This window comes from Falco naumanni, chromosome 11, assembly GCF_017639655.2.
Source record: "Falco naumanni isolate bFalNau1 chromosome 11, bFalNau1.pat, whole genome shotgun sequence".
NCBI classification, from domain to species: Eukaryota; Metazoa; Chordata; class Aves; order Falconiformes; family Falconidae; genus Falco; species Falco naumanni.
Window position 1 is genome coordinate 22171865 of NC_054064.1, and position 12448 is coordinate 22184312.

Genomic DNA, 12448 nt, shown 5'->3' on the forward strand with positions numbered 1-12448 from the left:
TTTACAGCTCTCTTTCAGGATCACCTATTGAAATGTGTTACTATTGAACTGAAGTAGTTGTAAGTTAACAGTAGGGTTATACTCACACGTTCTCTCACGTCTCTGCTCTTCATTTGATTTCTGAGCAGTTTATGAAGTGCTGTATACACTTGAGAACGCTGTTTTGTATGATTGTGCTCAAACGCTTACACAAATATATGATTCTAAGCTACACTTGTGTAACAGACTGAAAAGTGGCCCTGAGCAGTGAGGAGAGAATTGGCATTTCACTGGGCTATGCCAGGTGAATATTTTTGCATTTATGTGACTATCACCGTGAAATGCTGTTGTCTTAGCATGAGCAAAGATCACAGACTGTTCCAAAGTATCTTTACAGGTAGCATTAGTGATAGTCTATCTCTTCTAGAGTGGACTCTTTTCTTTTTTTTTTTTTTTTAGTGTTTTTTTTTTCCTCCCTGGAAGTTGGTGTCCATTATTGATTAGAGGAAAACAAATGTAATCTGTTTCTAAATCTGTAATGAGTGTCTGCAAACTAAGCCCATTTCCATCTCACTTCAGCAGTCTGATTTCTGTTCTCTGCTACCACATCCACAAAACCTACTGAAGTGAATGGATCTCGTGGTCTCGTGTGCCTTCCGATGGGTATAATGGCGTGCTAAAGCAGCGCTGACTTTCACATAGTACTAAATCAGTGATTTGTGAAGGAACAAAGACCAGATTCAGCTGTGAATTTACCATGGGCGGAGAGGATCTGCAAAGTGGCCCGGGCAGGGAGGCGCTGCGCTGTATTCCTGTAAGGGAGATTTGCAAGAGTTACTGTCCCACTGAGGCAGACAAGCGACGTCTGCAGCCCTGGCAGTCCTGACGCCAACAGCATGAAATTCATGTTATTCTTAATCTTGAGAGCTGCTTCTTTTCTCTGATGGGTGCTTAGAGGGAAGGAAGAAAAAGTTTCTGAAGACTTTCAAAAATTGAGCCAATTCCCCCTTCAGTATAGATGGGGAAATGAGATGCTGCCAGTTGCTGGTAAATGGCTGACTTGATCCAGTACTTCGTTGTGTTGTGAACTGAAAGGCTTCTACAAGTTCAGGATTATTTGGACTTGATAAAAACAGATGAGGTGGAAGGCAGTTCACAGAGTGGGAATGCATATTTCATGGAGCCTGTGGCATTTGGAGAGAAGGCACCTTTGTATATGGTACAATCTGGGGACAGAGATTGGGGACAGCAGAAAACTTGATTGAAAACAAATGGATGATATGCCACAAAAACATACTTAATTTTTTATTCGCCTTTCACCACTTAAAAAATGCAAAAACTGTTAATGCTTATTATTGTACAGAAGTGTTGGAGGGATGGTTGAGTAGAGTTCTTGTGGCACACGATTGATTTCTAGAATACTGAAAAGAAACTTCTGCAGGACAGCCATTGCTCTTGAGCCACAACTTTCTACTTGTCAGCTCCAGCCTGACTTTGGTCCTCATATTCCAGGGGAATACAGCTAGACAGCACAAACCACGATGTATTCCTTACTCTTTAGATTCCCCTCACCCCATGCCCCAGTGTTTTTCTCGCTATTTTTGGATTACTGTTGTCCTTGTCTCCTTAGAGCTCTTCTGGGTAACAATCACTTGGTTTCCTATGAAGTTCGGCTGAGAAATACTGCAGGACAAGACCCAGGTAAGCACGTCCTGCAGAATTTTACCAGTTTACACTCCCGTTCGTGTGTATGTACATGCAATAGATGAAACTGCCATGGTGTGTTCTACTGGGTAGAGCCAGAGATGGCTGTCAGCAGACCTGAATCTCACTAAAATCTAGTTCTAAGGCTGTACCTTGGTCTTAATAAGTTTCTTCACCTCCCCTTTCCTTAGCTTCCTTACCCAGGAAGAAACAGTATTAACTTGTCTTTCTGAGGTGCTTGAACGTTTTGGATGCGAATTTTTCTCAAAGTGCAGCATGGTTTTGCCTTGTGTCATGATGCTGCTCACTGACAATCTTGCAGCCATTGTGCCAAAATATCAGAAAGCAGCGGTTCTGTTTTTCTGTTTTTAGTTGCAGAGGTATTTTCTTTATCATTCTCAATTCCAGTTGCACCTATCATGGCGTAAGAGCTATGGTTCTTCAAGATGAAAAATAGCTGCTCTGATGAAGCCAAGCATAAAAGCATAAGGTATGCAAGGAGTTAGAACTAAACATAGATCTTAAAATTGCTGATGTCTGTAAACACTGTTCTGCAACAGTTTTTAATATGTGGAGTGATGCGTGCTGAAGATCATGAATTGATCAAATTATGGCAAAGAGTGCAAGATGACAGCACAAACCAGAGAACGGCAGGAGTGCCTAGTTTGTACTAGTTATCTCTGGTCTGACAGCGCTTTCTATCATAAATCTGTTTGTTTTATAACTAGGCCATAAAACCTTACTTCAGGCTGAAATGTAGCACGATATGCTGTAGTTCAAAAATTGTGCTTTTATAGAAGAACACATCAGTAATTTGTAAATTAAAATTGCAGCACTCTGAAATTATTTCTTTTGCACTCTTACAACTTGTGCTTTTTGGACTGGATTTATGTTCCATATAAATCCGTGTGATCGATCCTATTTAAAACTTGTTCTCCCCTTGGTTTCATCCAATTCCTTTTGCAGTGAGTTTTATATGTACAAGTGTGACTTACTCTTCACGATACTCCCTCCTACCTTTTGCAATTAGATGGGGGAACTTGCTGAAACTTCACAGGAGGTTAATGAGACTCAAGTGAGTTTGGGGTGTGTTTTGTTTAAAAAATTGGATGTGTGTAAGGGTCACACAACCACAATAGTTGTTACTAACAGAAACTGAAGAAGAAATATTTTCAGTCCTTAGCAACTCTGTTGGAAGCTAGGAGATTCGGTGTCAGCTTACCCCGTGGTGGTTCTTCACATTCTTAATGCTTCATCTGATCTACTTGGTATCGACCAGTCTTGCGGACTGGAAACGAGCACGGGGAGCACAACAGAGTCTGGTGATTCCCGTGTTTCTGCTGAATACTAAAATAGATCAGTGTAAGCTATTTTTAAATGATCTGGTTTTAACAATAACGAAATTTATTTTTTATATTTAGTTATATATAACTAAATTTATATTTTAGTTGTGTTTAATAATAACATAACTAAATATTTAGCATTCACATCCTGCAGCCCTTGATTAATGGAAAAACTTAAGAGCTGTATTTTAGAATGACAAGATCTTTTTATTATTATATCACTAATCAAATAACAAAAGCATGGTGGCATCAGAGGACCTACTGTGATCTGTACCATCTCTTGCAGTCACATTAGAAAAGATCTGTAAATCAATTTGACAGAGTTCATCAATTTGAGCAATATCTGCTGGATACACGCCCCAGTACACATGCTGAAAAGGATGTTCAAATTCCCATTAGCTCAAAATCCATTCTGTTTTTTGTAGAATGTTGTGAAATCAAGTGGAAGAAAAAAAGCACAATCAGTGAAAGGGGGGAGTGGAACACCAGTTGACAAGAGACAGGTTATAAGAAACTGGCACTAGTGGAGTTTTGCCTTCAGTTTGTGTTCTGAGCGGTGTGTGCCAGGAAGAACACCAAAAGAAAGCTTTTAAGGCAAAAATAGGTTATAGTTTCTTGCTCTTTGATAGTGGGGAGGGCTGCAGCAAGTAGAGTGGCTCTTGGAAGCCTGCTCTTCAGGTCCAGGCAGTGTTACAGGGGTAACACTGTTTTGCCCCCGATAGGGCAGTTCCCTTTGTCCCCAGAGAATCGGGGTATCTGTAGGGCAGCTGCAGCTATTGCTGTCCACTTTGGAAAGAGGAAGGCCATAGGTTGTGAGTTGGTTTCAATTATAGTGACGTTGGTCCCAGTTCTACATATTGTGTTTGAGGTTCAGCTTCTTGGATTTAGACATCTTTAAGGTAGTATCTTTGTTCTAGCTTTAGTATTTGTCTAATGAGAGACACCTTTCGTCCCAAGGTATAATGTTTCATGCAATAGTTACTGCTATCGATACTTCAAAGAAATTAAGATATTCAATATTTGTGAGGCAAAAGAAAAAATACTGCTGAAACGGAAATCTCCTTTATTCACAAGCCAAACGTAACCTAGTCATTCACACTGTGAGGTTCCATATACAGCACTAGCATTGTCCGTCCCTTGGCTTGCAGGGACTCACCATGCACATGTACTTCACGAGAAAACTACCAAACTTTGCTCTTTTCAAGGGGACAATTTTGTACTCGGGGAACTCTTGCCAGGTCCCAGCTGGTGCAACCCAGGATCTCTGAGATCAGTGATGATCTTGGGACAGTGGAAGGCAGAGATTTTTGCAGGTGCAGTGTTGTAATCTTTTTGGCTAGTATGGCTGGTATGGTAGTACCTGGTAGTTTTAACTTCATTTCAGAAATTTGGTCGTGTTTCAAGCAGTTGTTGCCTGGCTTGTAGTCTGTTGCCTCAGCAGGGTCGCTCCCTCAGCCTCCTGCAAGACTACAAGAGGCAAAACAGAAGAAAACCCCTCCAGCCTTAGCCTCTCCACTGAAAAGCATGCTGGTATAGCCAGTGATTTTTTTAGGTAGACTTTGCCTTCCCTCCTCCCACCCCTAATTAAAAACCAGCAGCTTGATAGCACAGCAGCAAATGCACATTAATATCAAACAGAATTTTCACTACCGTTTTCATATTAACGTCAGATGTCAGAATGTAAAGTTAGCTAGATCTGCACATGGGACCATTCTTGCTGTTAAAGGCTTTAGGCTGGAACGGAGCCCAAAATTTTTAAAAGAAATGCAACATTTCCAGATCAAATATTAATTACATGCTATATAGAATTCTATTTTTCAAACAAATTTTATAAATAAAAAGCTAGGCCTTTCAAACCATCAGCGATATTAATTTTGAATTTGAAAGATTATGAAAGATAAACAACCACGTAACTGTGAATTAGAAAAATGCTGGCCTAGGTTGCATAAAGACCTCCATTAAATAAATACTGTTAAGTTTTCACTATGAAAATTCAGTGGCATTATACTTTAAAAATCCATGATGAGTTAACCATCCGCTAATGATACTCAAGTTGTTTTTCACGAATCACATACACATAGAGGAAGTCAGATGGCCAAAGGCGGCTATATACTGGATTAATGCACAGTTCGGCAGGAAGTACTGGTGATACGCATTGCTCCTCCATCGTAACTTCCTGACTGTTGCAGTTACCAGCTGCAAGTGCTGTTAACCCTTTCCTCTGGGCTGCTTTGCTGTCCCAGAAGATCCGACACCCCGAAGGCTGATACGGTGGGTGACTGTGATTGCAGTCATGTGCGTTCATCCCTCAGACCACCGGTTTAACCTCAGGGTGATTTACAGTGAGTGGTTCTGGTTTCCAGTCTGGTTGGAAAAAGTGAATGTTGAATGTCCGTGCCCAGTTCTCAAACACCCGTTTCTCTGTGATGAAACGATGATGACTGCCCTTTCGTCCCCGCTCGTGTGAAATGTACATTGTGCATTCATCAGGTCCCAAAGGTTCGTAATAATGATAAGGTACTGAAAGATGATTAGGATCCCTGTGAAAGAGAGAAAATAGATGGAAGCCCAAGATGTTCTTTTTTACTGATTGAAGAGATGCTATCTTTAATAAACGGATGGCCTCAAATGTGCTTTTCATGCCAGTTAAACCGAATTTCTAGGTAGCTGTATTTTTCTTGCATATTTAATACAACAGAATGGGGCAAAGGTGTTTTCTTTGCTTTTTCTATTGCTTTCCTTTAATCCCCTCCTCCCAGTTAAATAAAGGACAGCAGCAGCTCAAAAACAAGGGAGAGTGCTGCAGGGCTGTGTTACTACTCTGAAATTCGAAGCAGACTGCTTAAAAGAGATTTATATCTAGATTGTGATTTGTAAAAAGCCTCGCAGAGGTATTTACTGAACGGGGGAAGATAGAGGGAAGGTGGCTGGTTATCTGTGTCACATCAGCTCAGTTGAATATTCCCAGCATGGTGCACAAGGTTCTGATTGTACAACTTCAATGAGAGTATTTGCATGGCAGGTCAGTGATGGTCTGCTGTTGCAGGGTTTATAATCAAACATCTGATGCACAAATAAGTTCTTTTTGATTTCACAGTGGCAACTTTCATGTATCTAAGCTAAAAATTAAAACCGGTCACTCACAGTATCCTTCTGACCTTGTGAGCCTGTCAGCATTAACCAGCAGGAGACGAGTACTCATGAGGTGACACACAGGATATGCCAAAGACCAATTAGATATTCAGGATAAAGTTCATTTTAGCAGTTTCAACCTTAACGTTTTGATGTTACTTTCTGTAAAAGGCACGTTTGTATTGTAATAAGCCAGAGTGACTAATTTTCCTTTTGTTTTGTTCTCTACATTAAACTTTACCCATTACATTTTCACATTGGGCACAGGCATTTTGGGCTGACAACCTTCTCTTTGAATTTATCCCAGAGAGTGAGCCATCCCAGACAGAATAACCCAACTGTACCAAGCTCCCCAGTTGCTACCAACAAATTATTTTGTAATGGCAGAAAAGTGAATCCAAATATTACCATTTAGTGAAGCCTTGGAACTGCTCTGTGTTAAAGCCTGAGCTGAACAGGACCGTAGTATGCAGCAAGAAATCTTATGCAGATTCAGGGCTGTCAGCTCTAATATAGCCTTGATTATTTTCATTTTGAAGAGCTAATATTTAAGCTCACTTTCAATTGAATGCGTCCACAATCTGTCAGTATTCTGATCTGGTCATTATTTTTACTGTGTAATTCTGTCACCTACGCAGTTCTCTTAATTTTTCTTATTTTACCGTTTTCCATATTGTATATGCAGTGGTAATGTATGATATTGCTGCTGCTTTCCATTTGTACCTTAGATTAACGTTTTAATTCAGTCAGTCTAGCTTCCTGGTAACACAACACGGTGATCAATCTTACAAGGCCAGAACAACAATAAAATTACATTTCTAGAATATGATGGATTCTAAATTTGCTGTATATATTCTCACTGGAATACCTAAGAGTGAAAAGAAATCCTTCAATATCTTACCTACAGAAAACATATTTGTAATGTAAGAAATACCCTTCATATAGAAACTTGGTTTTTTTAAAGTTGCAACTATTAGATCTCAATTTTCAGCTAATTTTTCACATAATTTTTTTATACATTGGACCTTTTATTATAATCTCTTCAATGAAGCAGTTGCATGGTTACTGTAAATCTAATAGGATACATTTCAATGTGATTTATTCTTTCTTAAGAACTACTGAACAAATAGGCCGTTGCCTCTCATTTAAAACTGCTTTTCCTTTCTGCACTGAAGCCAGATGTTACTCTTGCGTTCTCGAGGTAAACCTCTGTTACTCAGTATAAATTTACTGCTTTAATCCCAACAGACTTTGAACAAATGCAGTCACAGGAAAGACGTTAACTGCCCAGTACCACAGCCCGGTACCTCCTGGTGGATTTGGTTGGGATCCTCCCTCCGCTGCCCCACCCCAGCCCTTTCTGAAGGCCTGCGTTGGGTTTGCAGAACATGAACTGGGAGAGCAAAAAGCAGGTTGGTCACTGTATGCCTGTTCCCTATTCCTCTGCTGTGCCCTGAAATTAGCAGTGGGTGATGGTGGTAAGCGGAATCGGATTTCTCATGGAGGTTCTATAGGGATGCTGGTTGGTTGGTTGGTGGTTTTCCTCCACACAAAACCCAAAGTATACAGGTGCAAGGGGGTAGGTGGATCAGATGGAGAGAGGTTCCAACCTAAACGATTCTATGATTCTACAGTGGTCCTCCTTCTTCACTCTGGTAACTTGGTATTTACCTAGGGTTACATCTTCTGTTGCCTCTTCGAAGCAACATTTTGAAGCCGGTTCCTCCCAGAAAGTGCTTTATCTCTTAGGTAGGTTATCGATATTCTACTAGTGGGTAGTCTAGAAATGCACTTCCCTTTTGAAGACAGAGATTCCACGTTACATCAAAAGCTCTGAAGCTAACACCAGAGTATCCTATGTGGATGCCCTTAGCTCCAGGCTGTAACAGATCACTGGTTTTGTGCAGCATCCTCTCAGAAATGCTCCAGAAACACCTGGCGCACGGGGCCTGGCAGATGATAGAGGCAGAGGAGCACGGTCTGAGCACCCTGTTGGGTTCAGGCATCGCCTGATGGGTGCTGTCAAGGCTTCTGTGTAGGTCTACTGGCTGAGGTGGTGGTGAATTCAATGCAGAACAGCTGGTGGCTTTAGACCTCTCCAAGGCTACTCTGCAGCTGACTGAGGCTTTCAGGCTACATTCCAAATGTTCCATTTTGGATTTAGGAACTCTGCAAGGCAGTTAGATACCTAGGACTTTTTGTCTGAAGTCTTCCTCCTTTTGTGGGAGTTCTGGATTCCCCTAGATTGCATGCTAGTAAGGTTTGACTTGAACTCTGGCTTGAGTAACTACACCGTAACCCAAATTAACGGTACTGTGTTATCTTCTAACTCTGCAATTAGCTTGTGTCACCAGCAAATGAAATTCATGAGTAATTTCTATACGGAAATTGCTTGCCACCTCATTTATTAACATTAAACCAGATGCTGTTTTATCACTGACTGATACTGGACATTAATCAGTATTTTGTCAGACTCTGCATGCACGTTAATATCACAGCTGGGGGGAACCTAGGGAAGTTCCTCTGGAAAATACACTATACTTCCTGCCTAACAGCCTGCCAGCACAGCAACCGGGTGAGCACTTCTACCCAACGTCAGTCATCTACTGTTTGCCTCTTCAGTGCACATTTTCCCACAGATGGTATCCACCCACAGCAAAAGCTGAAAATACAGCAGTGTTTGCCTCAAAAGAAACAAGGCAGAAAAACAAGGCCACCCCATATCACGTTCTGGTCAACCTCTCCCTCTACAAATGAAGAGCCATCATAAATCAGCCCACTAAAACTACGTGTACTCACACGCTTTGTAAAATAATTTATATTTTGAAGGGTGAATGAAGTGTCATTAATACATTGAGTGATGGGCAAGGTGCTGTACCAGGACTATGAAGACTTCTGGATCATTTTTTGCCTTCTATTCCCAGGATTCCATTTCCTTGACCTCCATACTAGCCCTGTTTTCCAAACCATTTATGCATTTTGTTACTGAGTTATTAAGGTAATGAGGTGAGATTCTGGCATATGGGCCACAGCACATGACTGTCTCCGCGTTTACAATCCTGTCAGCCACCCCTTCTTCCGTCAAGCCCCTCATAAGCCCCAGGAAATGTAACTAGCAACAACTGCTCCTTTGCATTTGATTTAAAGCAATTGAGAGTGGAGAGAGGGAGGTAAGAAAACACTAGATTTAAAAGCTGTACCCAAAGGAATAAATTAAAGGATTTCAAATGCCAATTTTCAGGCAAATTATCGCAGATGGGAAATGGCCTGGCAGTCAAATGAGGATTCTTATAGGAAAATGATCTGTCTCTGTAATTGGAGCAAAACTTATTCATATTAGTTAAAATAAGGCTCGGAATTAAGCTTTAAGTTTCTGTGAGTTCCAGAAGGCCCATAAAGAGGAGAGGGGTTAAAAGAGGGCTTTTCTCACTAGCACCTTCAATTTTCCTTTTGTGCATGTGTACCCAGAGGCATCTGCAAGGAACCAAACTCACACTGCTGCCGATAAGCCCGTGGATGGGGATTTGAGTTACTACAAACTGCACTAAGGCTTGTCTGTGTCCTTCCCACCAACGCTGCTGAGCAGCCACAAAGGAAAGCAGCAGCACTGCAGTGCCTTCAGGACGTGTGGTGCTATCTGTGCCCCGCCATCTGGCTGCTGGTGTAGGGAGGCAAGAGGAAAATCCTCCATGTCCCAGTTTAGGAGTGAGTGTTGTGCGTACAGCGGGCTGCCAAAGGGAGCGCAGAGAGGGAAACGCTTCCCATCTGGGGTGCTAGTTTGCTCAGCACAGGCTAGGATTGGATCCCGGGGCAAGACGGCTTGTCTTTCCTGTGACAAAAGAGAGGGAGGCGCGCACACTCTCCAAAATCTTTGCAGCGTGCATGGAAGCACAAGCTTTTATCTTATTCTAAAATGTGCAAGTCAGATGTGTTTAACAGTGTAAGAGCAATATCAAAGGCGTTAACCCTTACAGCGTAGATCTCTAGCAAAATAATAGGATTCAATACTAGACACAGCGTTGATGTAGAGTACTAGAAATTAATAATAATCAGGTCACCAATTCCAGTTCGGCTCTAAAAATCAATGTCCAGTGAAAGTAAATAAAAATGAATCTAAAACTCGTTGTTGCAAATAATAGAGACAAATCTTTTAGTCTGTACTCTGGGCTCCTTCATTAGACTATTTTTCCTGCACGGGTGGGAAGCAATTTGGTTAATGATCTTAAGGTAATAATTTGTAGCAGAATCAACAGTATGATATTCACAGTACCTTTGAGATGTCCTTCACATTTGCAGATGTGATACTAATTTAGTTCCATGACAGTGATCACCCACACTCATTACTTACTCCACAAATTAATACTTAAAAAATAATGGATATCTGCTGAAGATGTAAATTTGGTGATAAATCTGAATAGAAGTAAGAGTATTATTTTTTTTAATCTTGATGATTCTTTAGTTGCATAGCAACTATACCTATACTATATATATATATATAGTACCTATACCATTCTTGCACACTCAAGAGGTAGGGTGGGTGGTTTTGGTGGTGGGTTTTTTTAGTGTTTTTTTGTTGTTTTTTTTTAATGGTAGATTTGTATTTTGTCTGACTGAAACCCAGGAAATACAGCTTAAAATCACAGAATATTTTTCTTTCTGCTGTTCTGTTTTATGGCCTTATTTCTTTGAAAGGAGACACTGTGTAACTTATTAAGAAGTGGCTGAAGAGCAAACTAAGGAAGTTAACTGCATTTAAGACAAAAGGCATCTTTCATAGATTTTCATTGATAGCTTCTTCCAGGCATGGCAACTAGAGTTTTCCCCTTCATCATCTGGGGAATAAACCTGAAGTAAAGACACTTTATATTCTTTAGATTAAGAAATGACCTTTTCCATTTTTATGACCAGGTGAGTTTACCTTTATGTTAAGATTTTTTTTTTTTTAATGCAAGCTGCAAGCATTATAACATCTATCAATGGCAGGATTGATTACAGCCTTTCTTTTGTTATAATTTAATTTCATATGGTCTCAGGGACAACTTCAGCCTCTCTTAAAACAGTTTGGTTTTCTTTTAAATTAAGTATATGTATCTAAACTAATCAGACTTTGCCTGAAAAGTCAGGATTGAGCATAGCTTTTCAGTGGATTGCTGTCTTCTGCATTTTTAGATCAGCAGTTTATTTAAGAATTACTTCCGTGTACCACTGGAATGCCACCACTTCTGGAGTAAGACAGACAGCAATGTACAGAACCTGAAGAAGTGTGTCTTGGCCAACTGAAACGACAGGGGAACTGAAATGGTGTGCTGTGGAAGGTATTTATGTTGTCTGGAATATTTGATTTGGTTTGTTATTTTCCTGGGAGAATTCATGATGAAATCTGGCAGTACATCACGGCATTTATCATCAGTGTTTTGTTATAATTTGTAGAAATTCTCACAAATTGGAATTTAGTGTTGACATTTTATACTGTAATTTGTTCAGGGAATTCTACGTGCCCAGGACAAATGCAGATTCCTGAATGATCCTTGTCAGTATTCAGGAGAAAATCAAAGCAGTCCTGTTCTTTGATAGATGAGCTAACCTGGCACTTCAGCCTTGCTTCCCTTGCCCCTGAAATGCATCTTGAATTAGTCAGTGAACCAGACTTAAATAAAATCACTATATTTGAAACAGAAAATTCAAGCAAATACTTCTTAGTGAACAGGATTCGTGAAAAGGTGATGAAATGTTACACAGATGCCATTGTTCCAGACTGCCAGTACCAGCTCCGTGCGTTGCTGGGTCACCTAACAGTGCCAGTGTGATCAGGACTAGGTGTGGGCACATAACCACATTTTTCTGAAAGGCCAGAGTGCTAGGCCTAGTAATGGATAGACAGGTGATACTTAAGTCAGCATAAAGATTGCTGATGTAAGACAAATATGCATGAATTTCTACAGGATCAGAACTTCGCATCGTGTGGCTAACATGAGTTTAGTCCAGTACTAGAAGTCCTGAAAACTGTTTCCCTGTATCACTGATCCATGAGGGGAAGCCTTAACCAGCACCTTGGCTCTGAGTCCCAAGTACGGCTGGAGGCACAGCACAGCTGTAAGAGGTACACGAGTTGTTGCTTCACGCTGGTACACAGCGTGAAGGGGTCACACAGCTTCCACTGACAGAATCTGTGTGCTGCTTCTACACCTTAGAGCCCACACCCATGCCCAACATGGACAATTATAGGTCTGATCATCTATTCTGTGGGTTCAGGTTCTGGGTGGGTTTTTTTGATGAGGATTATTTAGGAA

At 40.8% G+C, this 12448-nt stretch overlaps 1 protein-coding gene across 3 annotated transcripts in view; it reads right to left on the reverse strand.

Annotated features, from left to right (window-relative positions):
• Positions 1-3196: 3196 nt before the first annotated feature.
• Positions 3197-12448, reverse strand: part of ST6GALNAC5 (ST6 N-acetylgalactosaminide alpha-2,6-sialyltransferase 5) — a 73841-nt gene continuing 64589 nt past the window's right edge. The window contains exon 4 of one of the 3 annotated variants that reach the window (XM_040610880.1): positions 3197-5566. In XM_040610880.1, the coding sequence (XP_040466814.1) occupies positions 5335-5566 (232 nt within the window). In that variant the 3' untranslated portion in view covers positions 3197-5334. The remainder of the gene's footprint in view (positions 5567-12448) is intronic. The other 2 variants (XM_040610881.1, XM_040610879.1) reach the window with 2 other exon arrangements.